General features: G+C 36.8%; 1 protein-coding gene across 1 annotated transcript in view; it reads left to right on the plus strand.

Moving 5' to 3' along the window:
* Positions 1 to 20,623, plus strand: part of sardh (sarcosine dehydrogenase) — a 55,556-nt gene that overhangs the window by 33,054 nt on the left and 1,879 nt on the right. The window contains exons 13-20 of the mRNA XM_079861436.1: positions 381 to 494; positions 599 to 737; positions 906 to 1,019; positions 1,176 to 1,323; positions 7,721 to 7,814; positions 11,919 to 12,081; positions 13,825 to 13,993; positions 15,902 to 16,037. Coding sequence (XP_079717562.1) covers positions 381 to 494; positions 599 to 737; positions 906 to 1,019; positions 1,176 to 1,323; positions 7,721 to 7,814; positions 11,919 to 12,081; positions 13,825 to 13,993; positions 15,902 to 16,037 — 1,077 coding nt within the window. The remainder of the gene's footprint in view (positions 1 to 380; positions 495 to 598; positions 738 to 905; positions 1,020 to 1,175; positions 1,324 to 7,720; positions 7,815 to 11,918; positions 12,082 to 13,824; positions 13,994 to 15,901; positions 16,038 to 20,623) is intronic.

The following is a 20,623-nucleotide window of genomic DNA, read 5'->3' on the forward strand; positions in this document are numbered from 1 at the left end:
CACACAGACACACTCTCACACACACACACTCACTCACACACATACACACTCGCACGCATGCATGCACGCACACACACTCACTCTCTCACACGCACACACTCACACACATACACACTTACACACAGAGACACACTCATAGATGCACAAACATACACACACCACAGACAGACACATGTACACAGATAGACACACACACACAGAGACACATGCACACAGATACACACACACACACACACACACACACACACACACACACACACACACACACACACACACACACACATATGCACCGTTACCTCAGTATAGGCCAGAAATCGTGACAGTGTTGGCGGTTGATTGGTTTGTCTGCTAAACGTGTGTTTGCATTGGCCTTTCCGCAGGTTCTAGATTATGATTACTACGGAGCCTACGACGTCCCCAAGAACACTGTGAACAAGTACAGCCAGATACTTGGCAAAGAGTACACTTTTGACTTCCCTCCACATCATGATGTGGTGAGAAACATCTGTAGATGTTTGTGAGAGGGCTTGTTTCCAGTTCCAGTATTTATTTAATCTTTTTTTATATTTATATATTTTACATTTTTGTATGATCCCAGATTCGGGACGAGTGTCTGACCTGTAGGAATGCTGTAGCTGTGTTTGATATGTCTTACTTTGGTAAGTTTTACTTGACTGGGCCGGATGCAAAGAAGGCTGCTGATTGGCTGTTCACAGCTGATGTCAACAAAGCTCCAGGTGAGAATCTCAGTCTCCCATCCATCCACACTGAGCGTATCTATTTTCACACTTTTTTTCTATCCTTCACATATATGATCTGTAACATATAATATAATATTCTGACCACATACTTTCAGTGGTAAACCTTTCTGAAGTGTAATTATCTTGACGGATTGTGTGTTTCAGGCTCCACAGTTTACACCTGCATGTTAAACAAGAGGGGCGGAGTTGAGTCTGACCTCACCGTCAGTCGTTTGGAGCCAAGCCCCGCCCACATCCCACTGACACCCCAATGTAACGGTAAACAACACGCATGATTCACTCTGTTCAGGGTCACAGAACTGATGTGTAAGGCATTGAAACAGGACGTTGCGAGCATCTCATCAGCATGTTAGGAGGAAGTCATGAGTTCATATTCACATCATGTGTGTGTGTGTGTGTGTGTGTGTCCTGAAGGTGATGCGTACTACCTGGCCATTGGAGGTGGTGTGGCGCAGCACAACTGGAGCCACATCCAGTCAGCGCTGCAGGACCAGGGTTTCCGCTGCACACTAATAGACCACACTGAGGACATGGGCATGATCAGCATACAGGGACCCAAGAGGTGTGCACACACACACACACACACACACACACACACACACACACACACACATAAACAGACTCTGTTCAAAATCTAGTGAGTTGTTGAAGTGAGTATACTGTATATTCCTTCTTTTGGCCAAATTCTAAAGGCCTGTTTTAAACCAAGAACAATAGCTATAACCATAACTATATTAGCATCCACACCAACACATGATAACGTTCAGTTTTTTATTAGTGCACACTGCTGTTTTGTCGTCTGCCGCTTTAAATGCTCGAGCTCTCTAAAGTCACATGGCTTTTGATTGGCTGTCTCGAATGTTTTTATCATTCATCAGCTGGAAAAAATCGTTCTAAATATGATTCCAACGTTATCGCTCCTGTCTGGCGTTATCATTATACAGTAGTTGTGTGGACTTCGCTAGTCTCGTAGAATTAAAACAGTTATTAAAACTTGATAGTTATCGTCCTCGGTGTGAATGGCCATTAAGCCAGGATCATGGAGAATGTAATCCCAGAATGCTTTGCAAGAAGTTCAGGGAGAAAATCTATCCAAGATGGTGGTCAAAGTGGGATAAATGTTGATTATAAATAATTGATCAATATTGGAAAGTACTGATTAAAAAATTAAAATAGACTGTTTTACTTTGTTTCTGTATGCTACTGTAGGGGGGGGCGATATGACCAAAATCGTATTTTACGATATGAGGGGGAAAAAATCACGATAACGATATATATATCACGATAAAGTTCGTTTTATTTTATTTTAGCTATTAAAATAAGAAAAAAAAGCAAATAATAATATGACAATACAATAGAACAAAGAAATTAAATAATCTTTCTGATATAAAGGTATATTTAACATGTAAGAAATGCTTCAGTAATTGAATAATAAAATGAGAAAACATTATAGTCTAGCTGTGTACTTTTACGTTTACCCTCTTCATTTAGTGGTCACACTTTGCTCCTTCGTGGTCAAAAGTGAACGAAGCCTTGAAATATAACTTCCCGGTAAAACCAATGTAATATATTTTTGTTCAATAATTTTTTTTGATTATTATTTTGAAGGGGATTTTAAGATACTATGCAATATTTATTAAAATATATATATATTAGCTATTATTCCCTTTTGAAAAAAAAAAGAAAAATAATCTAATATATAAAAATAAAAAAAATCAATTAAAGCAGTATTCCATTTTAAAGATTAGTGCCATCTGGTGGGAGTAAAAAAGGAAAAAACTAATGTAATGCCATGGTGTAACCACTAGATGCCTAGTTCTATATAAAGTGCCTTACAAATTCTCTAGTGGTTTTTAGACATAAATAAATACTTAGTTTTATTAAGTTGTGGATTTGGTTTTTTACTTAGACATTCTCAAAGACTACTTTTTGTCAAGGTTTAGATTTTTTGTTGTATGTTTAGATTTTTTATTTTTTTCAGATGTTGTTTTGAAGTGTCAGTTTTTGCATTAATTTTACTACAGTCAAACCTGAACACAGAGGAGGATATTTTGTTACACATAACATCAAAATTCAATAAAAAATTAACCTATGTGTGTCTGTTTTATACGTTTTATACTCTTGTGTAACCTCTTCCTTCCTGTTGCTGTTTTTTTCACTGCATTGTGGCTGAATTATTGATTTTATTTCACACATTTGCAAAAACTTGCTCTGTGTTATAGTCACGCTATTTCATATATATGTGTGGGGGAGGGAGTGGTGTGGGATAGTGTGTCTATTTTGCACTCTTGATATTTTAGTGTCTCACCCTTTAATTGCTGTGCACTTTTTTCTGCACAGTGGCTGATTTGTAGTTTGTACCACTAAAAGATTCTCTAAGTTTTCGTATTTTTTCGTATTTCCCACTCATTTCCTATCTCGGTTATTTTTAACTGCGAAGGAGCCAAGTGTGACTTTTTTTTTTTTTTTTCGAGCCTTTAACATATCCGAATCATGTCCAAATTCAAGAACTGGAAGTAAATAGAGCAGTCGTGTCAGATTCACCCTTTTCCACTCTTCTTTCTTGACGTGCTGCTGTATACAGTAATAACATCCACATGCCGTCTCTCACCTCTGCCCTGAAAACAGATGAAAAAAAGAGCCATACAACAGTCAGTCAGTCAATATAAAGTGTGTCTCAGAGGTGTAATAAGGAAAAAAAAGAGGTGTCTGCTGTCTTTTTTGAAGACAGTCCCTCAGAACAAGTGGTTTTTGCTGCTCTGTATCGTAAAGGATATTTTTTGAGCTCTGAAAGAAGTTCTGAAACGGTTCTAAAGATCAAGGGAAATGAGATGTTTCATTATGTGAGCCCTTTAAAGCTCTTCTGCTTTGCTCATCAAAAGAGTGTGCCCTTCTCCTGTGTCCTTCAGTCCTTTTCCTCGTGTCCAGATGAAAGCTAGATGAAAGAGTTAGCAGCTTTGTGAGATCTCCCTTCCTTCACTGTTGTCCTCATGGCTTAGGAGAGGGCCGTGGTTCTGTCACATCTAATGAGAACAGCAGTGTTTCTAATGAACAGGAGCTACTCTCAGTCCCATTGTGAACTCCATGGGTTCTCAGTCTGCACACTTGGTGCACCGAAATATTCGCTTTCTAGAGATTTTCACACAGGGTGCCTAAAACTGCTCACTTCGTTCACTTACTGTAAATGTCATGTCATCTTAGAGGAACATTCTGGGTTTAATGCAAGTTAAGCTCTTTGGCACCATTTGTGCCATCATAATAATCATCATTTTAAAAAAAGTAGTAGTAAAAATCAAAGTAATGGTGAGTCAATGGGGCCAATTTTTGTAGGATTTAGCGGTAGAAATTTGAAGCTTCTAATTTTATGAAATATGTTTTATTAATACAATTTAAAATAACTGTTTTCTTTTTTAATATATTTAAAATGTAATTTTATTACAGTTTAGATCAAAGCTGATTTTCAGCATCATTACTCCAGTCTTCAGAGTCACATGATCCTTCAGAAATCATTCTAATATGATGATTTGATGCTTAATTACTATAAATGATTATTGGTACTCACTTATTAATAATGATTCTTATTATTATCAGTGTTGAAAACAGTTTGTGGAAACCTTGATATATTTTGTTTGGTATAGTTTGATGAATAGAAAGTTCAAAAGAACAGTGTTTATTTGGAGTAGAAATCTTTTGAAACATTATAAATGTCTTCACTTGCTTCAACCCCCAAATTTTGAATGGTTTCCATGTTTTAACAGACATGTTGTTTAAGGTCACTTCCATTGTAAATGCCTCACTGGATCCAGATATTGTTTTATAAGAAAAGGTCAAAATTATTTTTGATATAATCAACATTATGCCACAAGTGCTGTTGATTGACTGAGTAATGATGTTCTAGAGTGATTTTGTCCTCAGGAGAGACCTTCTCAATATTTTTTGCTGGAATTATAACATTGCATTGAAAACTACCTCCCTCAAAATGTGTTTTGCCCAAGTAAGACATGTTCCAGGAACAGCAAAGGATGTTGATTCAAGAAACTTGTTAGTGTAAATCTCGTTGTTTGTGAATATCTAGACATTATTTCGGGGTGACGGTAAAGCCCGGGAAGCTCATAAGATGCAGTGTATTTGGGTAAAGATGTTCTGGGCCACGTTCTGTCTGAAAGGCTGTGTGTATATTGAAATGATCCCTGTGTCATATGCGACCCTGTCAGGACTGGAGTGAGATATATGCAGTGTTAGCAGAGCAAGCGACAGTGTGCTTACATTGAAGTGTGAATGCGTGCTTTACCACAGCTGCGTTCGCGACGCACTGAACCACTGTGAGCTTGACCGAAGGGTGATGATTTTCAATGAAGTCTGGAGATGGAATCAGCAGATGCGTGTTATAATAGGACATTTCATTAGCCAAAGCAGGCAGATTTTGTTTTTTTGTACAAAGAACATTTTAATGAACATGAATTCATGACATTTCTTCTCCCTTATGTCTGTCGGTCTGGACTGTCTTCTCTGGGACACAGATGCAGTTATTTATAGCAGAATGTCCAAGCTGTTAAACAGTGAAAGTGAATGGTGACCAAGTCAACCAAGATTTTCAAGACAACTTTAATTTTAGTCTGTTCCTCAAATAAAACTATTGTCTGTCCTCAGAAAACTTAGAATATAGTGCACATTACTTTATTTTTCTTATTTTTGGAGCTTGACAGCACTTTTATTGTATGGAAGAGAGCAGCCTGAACATTCAACAAAATTTCTCTTTTTGTTCCACAAAAGAAAGAAAGTCATATATACTGTATATATATATATTTGTTAAAAGCTGAATTTTCATCATCATTACTCCAGTCTTCAGTGTCACATGATCCTTCAGAAATCACTCTAATATGATGATTCGATGCTCAAGAAACATTTATTATTATTATCAATGCTGGAAACCGTTGTGCTGATTTTTTTTTTTTTTTTCAGGATTCTTTGAATGTAAAGTTCAAAAGAGCACCATTTATTTAAAATAGAAATACATGTTTGAATATATAATGTGTGTATACATACACACTATACTCAAGAATGTATACAAGAATATATTTAAAACTGTGATATTCTCTAGTAGTTAAATGTAAATTTCTTCATTTTAATGTAACATTTGACTCAAATATAGAGTAGTACATTTTATGCACGTCAAGATTCTTCGAGCGTTTTGGTTGAGCGCCTCGCTTCATTTCTCATCGTTTGTGCTCTGTGGTGAAAAGTGATTTCATTAAGACTATATCTGATCCTTGCTTAACTGACACTGCTAAAGGAGAGACAGAGTGCCTAATTAGATTCTCTCTCACACACACACACACACACACACACACACACACACACACACACACACACACACACTCACTGTATAATTAGAGTGGTTGTTGGCCTTTGTGCTTCAGTGAACAGAGTGATGTTTGAGTGGGTGGAGGGAAGGAGACTTAAACACACACACACACACACACACACACACACATGATGCAGTCCTTTGAATACATGGCAATCCACCTTCATCATCCTCATGCTCTCCCCTGACTCTGTTCCTCCTCCTTCACCTTTTTCAAACCTTTTTACCGGTCTTCTCTGCCCACACAGATATCGCTTTCTTCTCTTCGTCTGTTGCTGGAATAGAACTGTACTGTGAGATACATGTAGCATGAAGCCAAACACACACTCTTGCACTTGAGCAAACATCCGTCAGGCCATCCTTCTGCTTTTGTTAACACACATGCTAATGCAAAACAGGCCAAGCTGTTCCTGTCACCCCAAATGATGCAGCGAGAACAAGTCCATCGCACACACACACACACACACTCGCAGGAAAAGAGCAGGTCAGGCGAGGGCCGCGGGTTGAAAATAGAAAGGAACGCTGATGGAGAGAGTGAAAGGGAGAGAGACTGATGGCTGACCTGATGAAATGGAGACAGTATAAATGGTGACACATAGGGACATTTTCATGCACTCCATAAAGAATATAGTAAAAATAATAACCACGACTCTTATTTTTATTTGCTGCGTTTCATATACACTTTTGTATTCAACACTTTTCAACTTTTTTGTCTTTTGTGAAATGTTTTGCTTTTCTCTACAGTAAATGTCATTTGGTTTTTTATTTTTATATATATATATATATATATATATATAATGCAATGATATTTAATACATTTTAAGTCTGGCTTAAGTGCCACTGTATTTATTCTGTTTTCAATGTATTTATTTCACTAATTAAAAAAATACTTTAAAATAATATTTTATATTAAACTAACAAACCTCTTGTGAAATGTTTTGCTTAAAAAAAGTGTGCTTTTCTTTCAAGTAAATGGCCATATAATTATTATATATATATATATATATATATATATATATATATATGTATGTATGTGTGTGTGTGTGTGTGTGTGTCTGTGTGTGTGTGTATATGTATATGTATATGTATATGTATATGTATATATATATATATATATATATATATATATATATATATGGCACTGTTTATTCTACTTTCATTCATAATATTCCAAGTGTACATAATATTTAATTCATTTTAAAATTAAATAAACATTTACATTTTTTTTAAATTAAAACTATTAAATAATTATGAAAGTGAGAAAGAGTGGTAGAATACAAGTTATCACGAAAATGCCTCTCGTGACCTTTCCTCTTGTTAATTTCACTAACTTTAAAACTATAGGGGATATTTAATGTAATTAATCAATCAACAATACTATTGATCAGCATTACCAAACGTGGACGTTTTCCACTAGAAACAAACATTGTTGTATTATTTTAATTTAATACTGTGAAGCTGCTTTGATACAATCTGTATTGTGAAAAGCGCTATATAAATAAACTTGACTTGACTTGAAAACTTGATAGTGATTTCTGAAGTATTGATTTTGTTGGTATGGTTGTATGACTGTATGTGATCTGTGTGTTGACAGTCGTGAGCTTCTGCAGGAAGTGTTGGACTCCGACCTCAGTAATGATGCTTTTCCCTTCTCCACACACAAGATAGTGAACGCCGCTGGACACAAGGTAACGCTCCCTCCTTCTCCCTGTCCTCCATCGTTCTGCAGTTCCAGCTCAGTCACACACATTTGCTCATGCTCTAATTAGTGGCTCTTGCACATTCATTTAATCAATTATAATGTAAAAAGTAACGCGTTATAATGATTTAATGCATTTTCCCTACATGCCTCACCCCAGACCTACATTGGTCCTCTTATATATCACACAGCTCACTGCGTGATGTCTCTCACTCTCATGTCGTTTCAAACCTGTATGACTTCCTTTCTATTGCGGAACATAAAAGAAGACATTTCGAAGAACGTTGGTAACCACCATTGACTTTTATTGTATGAACAAAAAAAATACTGAGACATTTCTCAGATTATCTTCTTTTATGGTCCACAGAAGAAAGTAAGTCAAACATGTTTGAAACGACATGAGGGTGAGTAAATGATGACAGAATTTTCATTTTTGGGTGAACTATCCCTTTAATATCCATTTAAGACCCATTAATCTCATGGCATTATTTATGAAATTGTAATCGCAGTGTAAATCGCAGGTTTTTTTTTTCATTTAACACAATAACGACTTAAAATAATTTTTTGGGGGTAATTTCTCAGCCAAAATTGATGTGTGGTTAATTTGCAATTAATTAATCGGCACATCATGTAATTAATTAGATTAAAAACTTGAATCGCCTGACAGCCCTAAAATAAGAATGAATCTCATGGACATTTCCTGTATGCATGTGTACGTGTGTTTGTGTTTCTGCACATCAGACCGATGGTCTACTTGCGCTCTTATGATTCGAATATAGACACACAACTCTATTGGCTGATGTCATGCACTTTTATCTCTGCTCACCCAATCACACTCTTTCTCCCACTCACCTCAGAACATGGCCATGCATAACAATACAGTAGCCAAATAGTTTATACTTTATAGTTTATGTAGTTCATAGTATCAAGCACCATTACACATTTATTTATTTATGCATACATTAGACATTACATTAGATTTATTTCCTTTATAACCAAAGGCTTACAGAAGGGGCTCCGACTCAAATAACCTGGGGGCCCCTGGCCAGGTGCTGTCCTCCATCAGCGGCCCGTTGAACAGAGCAACAAATACAACCATGAGTGCAACCTAAGCAAGGAGAGGCTTCAGTGAACATAGAATCATTCGTTCATTTAAAAGATTTGTTCAAAAATACATATTTGCAAATTAATTGATTTGTTTTCTATTATCAGATTGAATCTTGAATAAATATGTTGATAAATGATTGCTTGGGTGATTAGATTTTTTAACCCGTTCAGACCTGAATTATGTTTTAGGTTTCTGAAAAATATAAAAGTACATTTTCCCAGATCATGAGGCTTCTATAAATGAGACCAAATAAAAAAATTAAAAAAAATGTTTTGCTTTAATTGTAATTTTTTTTGTCCATTTCAATGGACGTTACGTCAAAACAGGTGTACTTCACAAAAATGTACCAACATAAAATTAAATAATAAACATAAAAATTGTTAGTATATACTTAAAGCTTTTTCTCAAGGTCAAAAACCTTTCAACAGTATACCATTTCAACTTTAATTTTGAGGTTTTTGTTTTACAGATTGCACATTGTTTGTAATAAACTAAATATCTTAGAATCAATCAATATGGTCATGTTAGAGTCATTTTCTTTGCGAATCTTTCTTTTTTAGATCAAAAACTTGAACATTACAACATTTCAACTTTAATTGTAAGGTTTTTGCTTTATAGATCGCACATTTGTTTATTCATAACAAAATAAACCTAGGAATCAATCAACGAATTCACGTTAGAGTAATTTACTGTGTGCATCTTTGAAACAATTTCTCTGTTAGCGATTTTCTTGTATTTCTACAGTACATTACTGGCAGCACGGTTGCCATGCATGATGCATGTATTTTGATTTCCAGTAAATGTACTGTAATTCACTTTACAGTACACAAGATCAGTACTGTAAACTACCAAATAGTACTTTACTGTATTTGTACTGTATTTTGTAATTTGATCTGCTTTTGCTGTAATTAATTATACGGTGTTGTAATATCTATATTGAGAAATTACTGATAAATGTTATTATAATTTTCAAAATAATTACTAATAATGATAATATTATATCACAATAATATAATATGTAGTTATTAGGAAATATAGGCTATAGTAGGAAAAAATATGGAAATCAATGGCTATACTGTCAACTGTCTAGTTACCGACATTCTTCAAAATATCTTCTTTTGTGTTCAGCCGAATAAAGAAACTCATACAGATTTGGAACAACATGAGGATGAGTAAGTGACGACAAATATCATTTTTGGGTGTACTATACCCATAAAGGGATAGTTCACCCAAAAATTTAAATTGGCCCATGATTTACTCACCCTCAAGCCATCCTAGGTGTATATGACATCGTTCTTCTTTCAGACGAATACAATTGTAGTTATATTAAAAAATGTCATGGCTTCCAAGCTTTATAATGGCAGTGAATGGTTGTTTCTGTTTTGAAAGTCCATAAAAGTGCATCCATCCATGATAAAAGTGCTCCATGGCTCTTGGGGGTAAATAAAGGCCTATTGAAGCGAAGCGATGCGTTCGTGTAAGAAAAAATAATTCATTTTCAAGTTACGCTTTCGATTTATGTCAAATCCTATGTTTCGTTTGGCCGGAAGCTAGTCATTTTACTTTATAAAGTTTTAAATACGGATATTTTTCTTACATCTCCATCTTCCTCATCATCAATCCACATAAAGTCAACATCTGAGATACTTCCATCAGCTATATGTTCAAGCACTTCAAGAACTATATATTCTGCATATGAAAAAGTAAAAAAAAAATGTATCGGTACTGTGATATAGATTTTTATATAAGAAATTTCAATCAGCATTACTGGACTTCAATTACTGGAATGTGATTTCAGTAACAGGCTTTTGAACCCACTGTCCATTCTAATGGACAGACACATTTGAAAAAATCCTGATTTAAAATGTGAAATTCTACAATCGATTTTTAACTTTAATTAATAAGTTCAGTCTTTCTATTTTACATACAAACTATGAAATACTGGCAAACATATCATAAAAAAGTAAATAAAACCACAGAAAATGTTGCTTGCTTCTGTGTTTGGAGTGAAGTGCTGACATGCTTCTCTTCAAAGTAGTGTTTTTTTCTATAATTACTACATGCAAAGCTTTACTACCATTTGATTGGATGACAAGCGTCCAATCTAATGGACTGCAGGCTTTAAACTAGGTGAAATGCTCCAGAAGTAAAAAAAAGGGGGGTTGACATGTGATGTCCATTGTAATGGACGCAGGGTCTGAATGGGTTAAAAAATTCATTTAGAATTTTTTATTTCTCAATTTCTCAAAAGATATCATTAAAATGTTCAGTTGTGCTCCTGAAAATTGTTCATGATTCTTTGATGAATAGAAAGTTCAAAAGAACTAAACTCTCTCAAAGATTTGATGCCATGAACATTGCATACAGCAAATCCATTGGCTAGTTCTTCCTGGAAGGGCTGCTGGGAAAAATACCAACTGTGTTCCTGCCGAACTGATAAAAACCTGTGCAGTTTGACATAAATTGCTTAAAGCCAGCCAATCAGATTGTGACCACCAATTTCTGCCAGCTTTTGGCTGAATATGCATGAGGCGGTCCGTGAACCGTCTGCATATGGGTTATCTAAGGCTAAAACTAATGGATTGTGGGTAACAGGGTACCAATCTAACAGTGTCTTGAATTCGACTCCAGAAATGCTTCACTGCATCTCCCTCAGGTTACAGTTGTGAACGCAGTGCTTGTTTCTGGCTGATAATGGTGTCCTTCACATGATCTCAGGCCGGGCACAATGAACCGCTTCTCAAACACACTCGGCGCGTCTGTTACTGCTGCAGGTTCTGGAGAGCGGCCAGCCTATTATCTAAGTGACTGTTTAGCGCTGTTGATACTGTATCCTGATCCCTGGTTGGGTGTTAATGTGTGTTCGGTATTCATGAACAGTTGAGCTTTCTGAAGGGTGAAGTCAGTCGAGGCTCAACTCATTATCCAGGAATCTCATCTTTACGTATTATAACGTTGCATTTTTTTCATCGTGTGTGTGTGTAGGTGAGGGCCATGCGTCTGTCGTTCGTGGGTGAGATGGGCTGGGAGCTTCATATCCCGAAAGAGTCCTGTCTGCCCGTCTACCACTCCATCATGGCCGCCGGTGCCAAATACGGCATCTGTAACGCTGGATACAGGGCCATTGACTCCCTGAGCATTGAGAAAGGTATGCTTTAGTGTCATTACTAACGCTAATTGGTTTCACTATCAATATTCTTTTGACTTGGGCCAGTAAGCAAATGCCTAGCAACCATCCAAAGCACAATCACTTACATTTTCTTCTAAAAATCTAGTTCAGTGGTAAAAGATGTTTTCACAATCCCTCAGGCATTATGAGATGTGTTTCTCCAGGTGACGTTGTAAAACTTTGCTTTTAGTGTGTCAAGATTGATTTACTCTGGGATTCTGTTGATGAATATTGCTTGAGCCTCTAAGAGTTTCACTCAACAGATCTCAATTGATCGTTTAGAGTTCTGTAGATGCATTTTTGATTCACACTGCAAGCATAAAACATCATTGTATAGCTCTCCAATAGAGCCACATATATAATTCATTCTTAGTGCTGCTTTCAATACAGCTTTAAACTGAACCGCAGCAGTCTTCCTGAACCAGCGACAGTAAAAGCACAGGTCATAGTAGTTCTGTAGGTTGGTAGGTGTCCCTTATGCATTTAGCTCTACCTGGAATTAAAGGGAAAAGTAGACAGCTGGACACAATAAAAACTCATTACTGGAGCTGTACACTTCAGCACTTCCACTGCACTCTTGAGACTCAACTCAGCTTCACTGTTTGTTCACTATGTAGGTCATATCTACTAGACTGTGTATTCAGACTCTACCTGAGTTCATGACGAAGTATGTTGAAGAAATAAGTCCATCTCTGTTTATGTGAAAGCACCAGTGTGCTAGTAATAATGGATAGGGGTTTTAATGTTTTTTGAATTTAGTTCAATGACGTGATGCTCTTTAGAGCTATTAATAATTTAAAAATATCTAAAAATGCAATTCATACAGACAATGGCATGAATGCACTTTTTATGATGAACATGTTTTCTAATTCTGAATTCAAATAAATGTATATATATATATATATATATATATATATATATATATATATATATATATATATATATATATATGTATATGTGTGTGTGTGTGTGTGTGTGTGTGTGTGTGTACATACATGCATACATACATACATACATACATATATAAATCTAAATTATTATTTCATAATAAGAAAAAGATTTGTTGGAAAATATTGATATAAAAAAAATATCCAAAGAATAAGTTATTTTATAGCCTACATTATCGTTCAAAAGTTTGGGGTCGGTAAGATTTTTTAAAAATATTTAAAATAGTATTACTTTGCATTATTATTATTACAATTTAAAATAACTGTTTTCTATTGTAATATATGATAAAATGTAATTTATTCCTGTGATCAAAGCTGAATTTTCAGCATCATTACTCCAGTCTTCAGTGTCACATGATCCATCAGAAATCAGTCTAATATGATGATTTGATGCTCAAGAAACATTTATTATTATTATCAATGTTGAAAATCAAATAAATGCCATCAATGTTTTTCTTTTTTGTGTAAACTGTGATGCTTTATTGGATGCATTTATTTGAAATAGAAATCTTTTTTGTCACCTTGATCAATTTAAAGCGTCTTTGCTGAATAAAAGTATTCATTTCTTAAAAATCAGCAACAAGAAAATAGTACTGACCCCAAACTTTTGAGCGGTAGTGTACATAACTTTTAGAATTAATAAATCAAACTTTTTTGTTCATTTTTATAATATAATATGAAACCAACATGAATACAAAGATTCGATTTTCTAAGAACATAAGAATCGTTTTATTATTATTGAAATGATTTTGAATGAACTGTCTGTCTCTATCAGGTTACAGGCATTGGCATGCAGATCTGCGTCCTGATGACACTCCACTGGAGGCGGGACTTGCATTCACCTGTAAGATGAAGACCTCCATTCCCTTCCTGGGTCGGAAGGCGTTGGAGGCCCAAAAGGCTGAGGGTCTGCGCAGACGAATCGTCTGTTTCACAGTTGATGAGTGAGTGTTGAATATTAACATGGTAAATTAACAGGAGTGTAAAGGTGCAGTACGCGATTCGGAGAAATGCTGAGAAAATGGATCGGACCGACCAGCACAACACACTAGTAGCCAATCAGCACTGTGTTCACTCATGATGAGGGAGGAGGAGGAAGAGAGAGCCAATCAGCAGTAGGGGGCGTGTCCAATCATGATGAGGGAGGAGGAAGAGAGAGCCAATCAGCAGTAGGGGGCGTGTCCACTCATGATGAGGGAGGAGGAAGAGAGAGCCAATCAGCAGTAGGGTGTGTGTCCAATCATGATGAGGGAGGAGGAAGAGAGAACCAATCAACATTAGGGGGTGTGTCTACTCATGATGAGGGAGGAGGAAGAGAAAGCCAATCAGCAGAAGGGGGCATGTCCAATCATGATGGGGAGAGGGAAGAGAGAGCCAATCAGCTGTAGGGGGCGTGTCCACTCATGATGGGGGAGAAGGAAGAGAGAGCTAATCAGATGTAGGGGGCGTGCCCACTCATGATGGGGAGGAGAGAGTCAGCCAGTCAGCAGTAGGGGGCGTGTCCAATCGATGGGGAGAGGGAAGAGAGCCAATCAGCAGTAGGGGGCGTGTCCAATCATGATGGGGGAGAGGGAAGAGAGAACTAATCAGCAGTAGGGGGCATGTCCAATCATGATGGGGGAGAGAAGAGAGAGCCAATCAGCTGTAGGGGGCGTGTCCAATCATGATGGAGAGAGGGAAGAGAGAGCCAATCAAATGTAGGGGGAGTGTCCACTCATGATGGGGAGGAGAGAGTCAGCCAATCAGCAGTAGGGGGTGTGTCCACTCATGATGGGGGAGGAGAGAGAGAGCAAGAGGGAGATTTGAAGAAAGAGAAAATGGCTGAGAGAAAAGGTCAGAGGAATATCACTGGAAAAAGAAAGGTTATGATCAGGCAAGAGCTTTAGGACCCACGTTAATATTAGAAAAGCTTTCCAGCGCAGTGGAGACTGAAGGCCTGAAAACAGACGGCACGGTTGTGTTGTTTCTGCTTCATACCTGAGTAACATTGGTTTTGGCTGTGTTTCACAGAACCAAGATATGCTGTTGTTGTAATGTTAGCTATAGTAACATGAGTGTCATTGTTTGTCTGGAGCTGCTGCTGGCGATTAACAATAAACTACTTTTTTTTGTTCCTCCTTATCTTTAATTCGTCATCTTCTCTTTATTTTTCACAAAGCATTATTTTGCTTCGCTTCAGCTATCATAAAGAGACATCAACAATGTCAACAAACAGTGTTTCTCAGAAATCACTTACTGCACCTTTAATGCACCTTGACTTTGATCATTTTTGTGTTAATTGCTCTGTTTTGCTTTAAAACATCACAACAACAGCGAAGCATCGATTGAGCAGATGCAGACTCCTGAATGTGATCTTAGGGGTTCAAACTCAAAGCGCAGCAGCAGGCTATTATGTTGGCTATCAGTGTGTTCATAGCCTCGGGTATCTGGCAAGTTTTCTGACATTTATTTACAGACCGTCTGGCTTAAAAGTGAATAATTGCTGTAATGCCGAAATAATGCTATAATGTGTCACCTTACATTTGCCTGATAAGGTTTTTCAAGGAGATTTTGCCCACCACTCTTCATGATTGTCTGCTTAGAGCTTCATTCTCACCAGACATGAGCCTTAGTAAATATTTCAGCAATCTAATGTTTTACATATTGCCCAAACAACTTCATCCAACACAGTTTGAAGAAATTGAATGTAGAATTTGAAATCAATGATCATCATAAAACATTTTAGATGTTAAAATCAAACAGCCAGATCTAAATATGGCCTCTAGGATCTGGCATAAATGCCATGCAGTTTTTCATGTTATTTAGGGATCCTCATTTGATCAGCACTAATGTGTTGTTTGTTTTTCCTGCAGGAAAGTGCCAATGTTTGGTCTGGAAGCTATTTTCCGCAACGGGGTTCCTGTGGGCCACCTGCGGCGCTCCGAATTTGGGTTTGCCATTGACAAGACCATTGGCTATGGTTATATTCGCAACCCAGACGGTGGTGTGGTAAGTACTGGGCGATGGCTGTCTTTCTAAAACTAGTGAGCTGTTTTTCTATTTATCTATGTATAGGTGTTTATCTGTTTATGGCTGCATATGAACTCTTTCAAAAAGTTTCTAAAAGTTAGATGCAACATCATCTGTTGTGAAATCTGCATGTTGAAATCTTTCATCGCAAATGAAATATTTCCGCCCTCGTGAAAGTCATACGAGCATAAGTGTGTTGTGAATCACAAGTGCCGGTCCTCTGTGCTTCTCAACTGTACTCGACGTGCGAGCTTCACAACAATCCTCTCATGAACGCTCGTAGGACAGTAGACCGGAAGCGTTGCTTTGTTTTCTAAAAATCTTTATTTGTGTTTATCTGAAGAAAGTTATAAACATCAGGGATTTCTTGAGGGAGTTTGAAGGTGTTTAGCACTCGGAGCAAACCTTTCCTGAAAGTTCACTTTGGCAAGCTGTTTCGAAATGAACTCCAAAATGAAGGAAATGAACTCTGTTTTGGGCTGATTTAGTTTGAAATGACGTCACACCAGTTTGTTCTTCGATTTCGCTTGAAGTATATCAGGGCTTTAACTCCACTGAAATCAAGTGTAAGGTCTTTGCACACTGAGTCCAAAATTGTCATCCGAAATTTCCGCACGTTAAAAAATAAATACGACCTCACGTTGTCAATCACTTTTAAACACTGCCTCTGAAAATTTAGTCCGTAAAAAAAAAAAAAATCGGATCGGGTTAAATTTTCTGCATTTTCCGCATGGATGACGAATAAACATACGAATATTTCGGAGTCAGTGTGCAAGAGACTTAAGTCTTGTTTTTTGAAAAATGTATCAATTAAATGAGTTTATGCTAATGTGGTATGAAAAATCAATATAATTCAAAGGGAAAAATAGATTTTTTTATGTACCCCATTTGCAGATATTTATTTCTTGTATTAAGCAAAAATTAAATTTTAATCTGTTTTTCAGAAGACTTGACGTCTTATATAATTTTGCTTCTCAAGCAAATGTATCTTGACTGAAGAATGTTTAGATATTTGTCCTGGGAAAACAAGACAAAAATACTGAGAAAGAACATCTTTCTTTTTTGCAGCTAGTGCTACTAAATGTGGGTTTAACGACTGTTTTACTCTCTCAGTCAGATCAGACATCAAAATATGAGAGTGGGTCATTATCAACATGATATTTTAAGTATAACTGAACTTGAGCTTGGGCAAGTACTTTTAAGAGATAAGTATTAAGACACTCCGCTGATTTGGGTCTTTGACGCATACGCACTCATTTTTCCTTTTCTGCTTTTATGATTCAGGGTGAGTCATGCGAGTTGCTCCTCATATGGGTTCATTTAAAGAGCGATGATTAGATGAAGGGTTGTGTGTGTGTGTGTGTGTGTGTCTCATGCTCTCTGCTGAGCTCATACTGCCATTATTGTCAAGTGCTCATTTGCATTAATCCAGTATCAAACAATGGACCACGGTGGGTGCTATGACCTAAACCTCATCGGATGATCACTGCAAATAACACATTAGGTTTTGATGGAAATTCACTGAAAAACATTTTATTATTAAACAACCTTTAACATAAGTAACCATGAAAAGAAATAAAATAAAATGTTATATATATATATAATGTAATATTAATTTATGAAGGCAGGTTTCTTTCTTTTTTTACATTTAAACTATAAACTACAAAATTAAAAATTAAATAATATATTTATTAAACTAGAAACTCAAAAAAAGTTTGAATGAAGTCTCAAGGTTTCTCAAGCATGATTATACAACATTTTTTGTAATAAATTCTAATGAAATTAACTTATTTATTAAATATATTTAAGTGTGTGTGTGCAATTAAACATTTTAGATAGAAAATACTTTGGTTTGAGAGAGCTTGACATAAATTAGTGTGTGTGTGTTGGTTTAGTGGGAAGGGAGACCATGTGAGTGTGTGTGTTGTAATGCTTGGACACACTCTGAAGTCTGTGTACAAGTATGACATGATACAGGGGGATGTGTAGTTAATGCTAACTGACAGACAACTAGATGAGGAGGGACAGATGGGGAGGTAGAACTGAGACATCTCCATTCCACAGCGAGGAAGACGATAACAGACACATCACTGGGCATAATGTCACACAAGTATTATTCATGGAAGAGAGACCTTGAGACTTCATGCATAAGACTTTGTTGTTTCTAGATTAAAGTTTCCATGTGACTTTCTTTCTTCCGTGGAAGACAAAAAGAAGAAATTTAGAAACATCTTAAACTTTGGTTTAAACATCTTAAAATTTGTGTCACACAAAGCTATCATGACCAGGGCTTCAAACTGTGACTAAAATGGTTTCAAATGTAAAAATAAATCATTTAAAATTTACCCCTATATGCATTTTTATCAAATCTCATTTCAAGTGTGTGCCAGTGTTTCGTACACTCAACAACGAACAATGCCCTAGCCATAATGTCCAATTCAAGAACAAATTACTCGAATGAACCTGTTCTTTTTAATCAGTAAGTCTAAAAGAGTCACAAAACGGCTTCAAACTTGTTTGTGAGTTGGCGGTTTGAATCCGACTCGGTCAGTGAATCATTCAGAGTCATCTCCTACACTGAACCATCACTGCGTCCAGATACGCCTACTTCCATACTATACAGCAGTGGTTCCCAAACCTGTCCTGAAGTACCCCCAACACTGCACGTTTTCAAACACACCTGATTCAACTCATCAGCTCATTATCACATGGGTTAATGAGCTGATGAGTTGAATCATATGTGTTGGATTCGGGAGACAAAGAAAACGTGCAGTGTTGGGGGTACTCCAGGACAGGTTTGGGAACCACTGCTATACAGTATGTAATTTCGCAAAAACTCTTATATATCGCAAAAAAAAAGAGTTTTTACGCTCGCATGAGGTGATTTTTCAGGCAATTTGAAAAAGGAATATTTTGTAAAACTGCAATGTAAACAGTTTTTTCGCATTTACAGGTCACCTGGTGTACGTTAAAGTCGATCATTCTTTGAAGAAGGTGCATGTTTGGACAGAAAACAAAAAAAGTATCACGGAAATACTGGATTCTAAACAACAAAGAAATGCCACAATTTATCAAGAGCTTGAAGCAGATAGGAAGGAGAAACACCTGTGCCGCTCCTAAGTATAAGGGGCTTTATTTGCCTTTAAAGCTTGGATATCATGCCTACATCTCCTTCGGTTAAAAACAATGGCTAGTGCGGTGGCTGAGATATACGTAAACCTACAACATCCGTCGCCATGATTTTTGGAATGATTTATCGCGAGAGGAAAAAATTATGTTTTAGTCGCATAACATCGGTTTATAGAAAAGTGAAAAAATTGTGTTTTTATCGACATTTAGAAAATATCGCAGAAGTTTTGCGCAAATCTGTATTGGAAACCAGGCTAGTGAAGCGACTCAACTGATGTCGTAGGTCACGTGACAGTGACAACATGGTGGAAGTAGTGCGTCCGAATTTCATTCATTCTACTCGCATTCAATTTCATACTACATAGAACATATATTTTTTAACAGAATCATGGGTAATGTAGTTTTTCACCAATAATTCAGCTGTTAAACATGATTATTTAAAAAATAGGCCTAATTGGAAAGTAATGCAGGCTGATGGCTTTTACAAAAGCATATACCATCAATTAACAACCTTGTCGCTCACATTAGGAGTGTGTTCAACTTCACACTTGTAGCTCGGTTCGCTCGGTTCGTTTGGTTCGTTTGGTCCGGACCAAAAAACATTTAGTTCTGGGGCCGTATTCACAAAGAATTTTAAGGCTAAAAGTAGCTCCTAACTGGCGAATTTAGGAGCAACTCCTAAAAATAATGGGCGTCACTCGTAACTTTAGGACTCCTAATTTTTTTGACTAAGAGTAATTCACGAAGCATTTTAGCCCTAAAAGTAGCACCTAAGTCTGGGACAGCTTAAAAGAAGTCGAGAGGACTCCTAACTCACTAAGACCTTCACAAACCGCTTTTTGTGGCATTTCACGCTGCGATGTTTTGAAATGCGTATGTGGCGGCTACAGGAGCTTCCAATCGCGAGGGAACAATTTTGCATTGTAGGCATAACTAGGGATGCAATAACGCCACCAACAACAACCAAAACTAGGCTACTCATTGCATGTAAACTAATTGTAACGTTTCATTGTGAATCAAATTAAAATGTTCTTCTCTTTGCAAACGTAGGCAGAGGCATATAGTGACAGATTAATTCAATAATGTTGCAAAGATATTGCATCAATCCATATGTTTCATTAGGCTACTAGGCTATTTGTTTTGCCTTACTCTTTATTCATTAAGGCTATTTATTCAGTTATTCATCGTCTTCCGTCCTTCGCACTACTTGTGTAGCGCACGCATTCTCAGACCTGTCACCTGTCACTCATCATCGTAGGGGAGGTGCTTGGAATCATTCCCGCGTTACAATCATCAGCCAATCAAGGTGGTCACTTCAGTCAAGCTCGTGCATGAGTAATGACGTCATCCATAGCAACGAAGACTCACTCTTAGTTTAGGAGTTGTCATTTTTCTTTACTAAGAGTAGGTCTGAAAGGCGTTGTGAATAACTTTTA

This window comes from Squalius cephalus, assembly GCF_949319135.1.
Source record: "Squalius cephalus genome assembly, chromosome: 24".
Lineage (NCBI taxonomy): Eukaryota > Metazoa > Chordata > Actinopteri > Cypriniformes > Leuciscidae > Squalius > Squalius cephalus.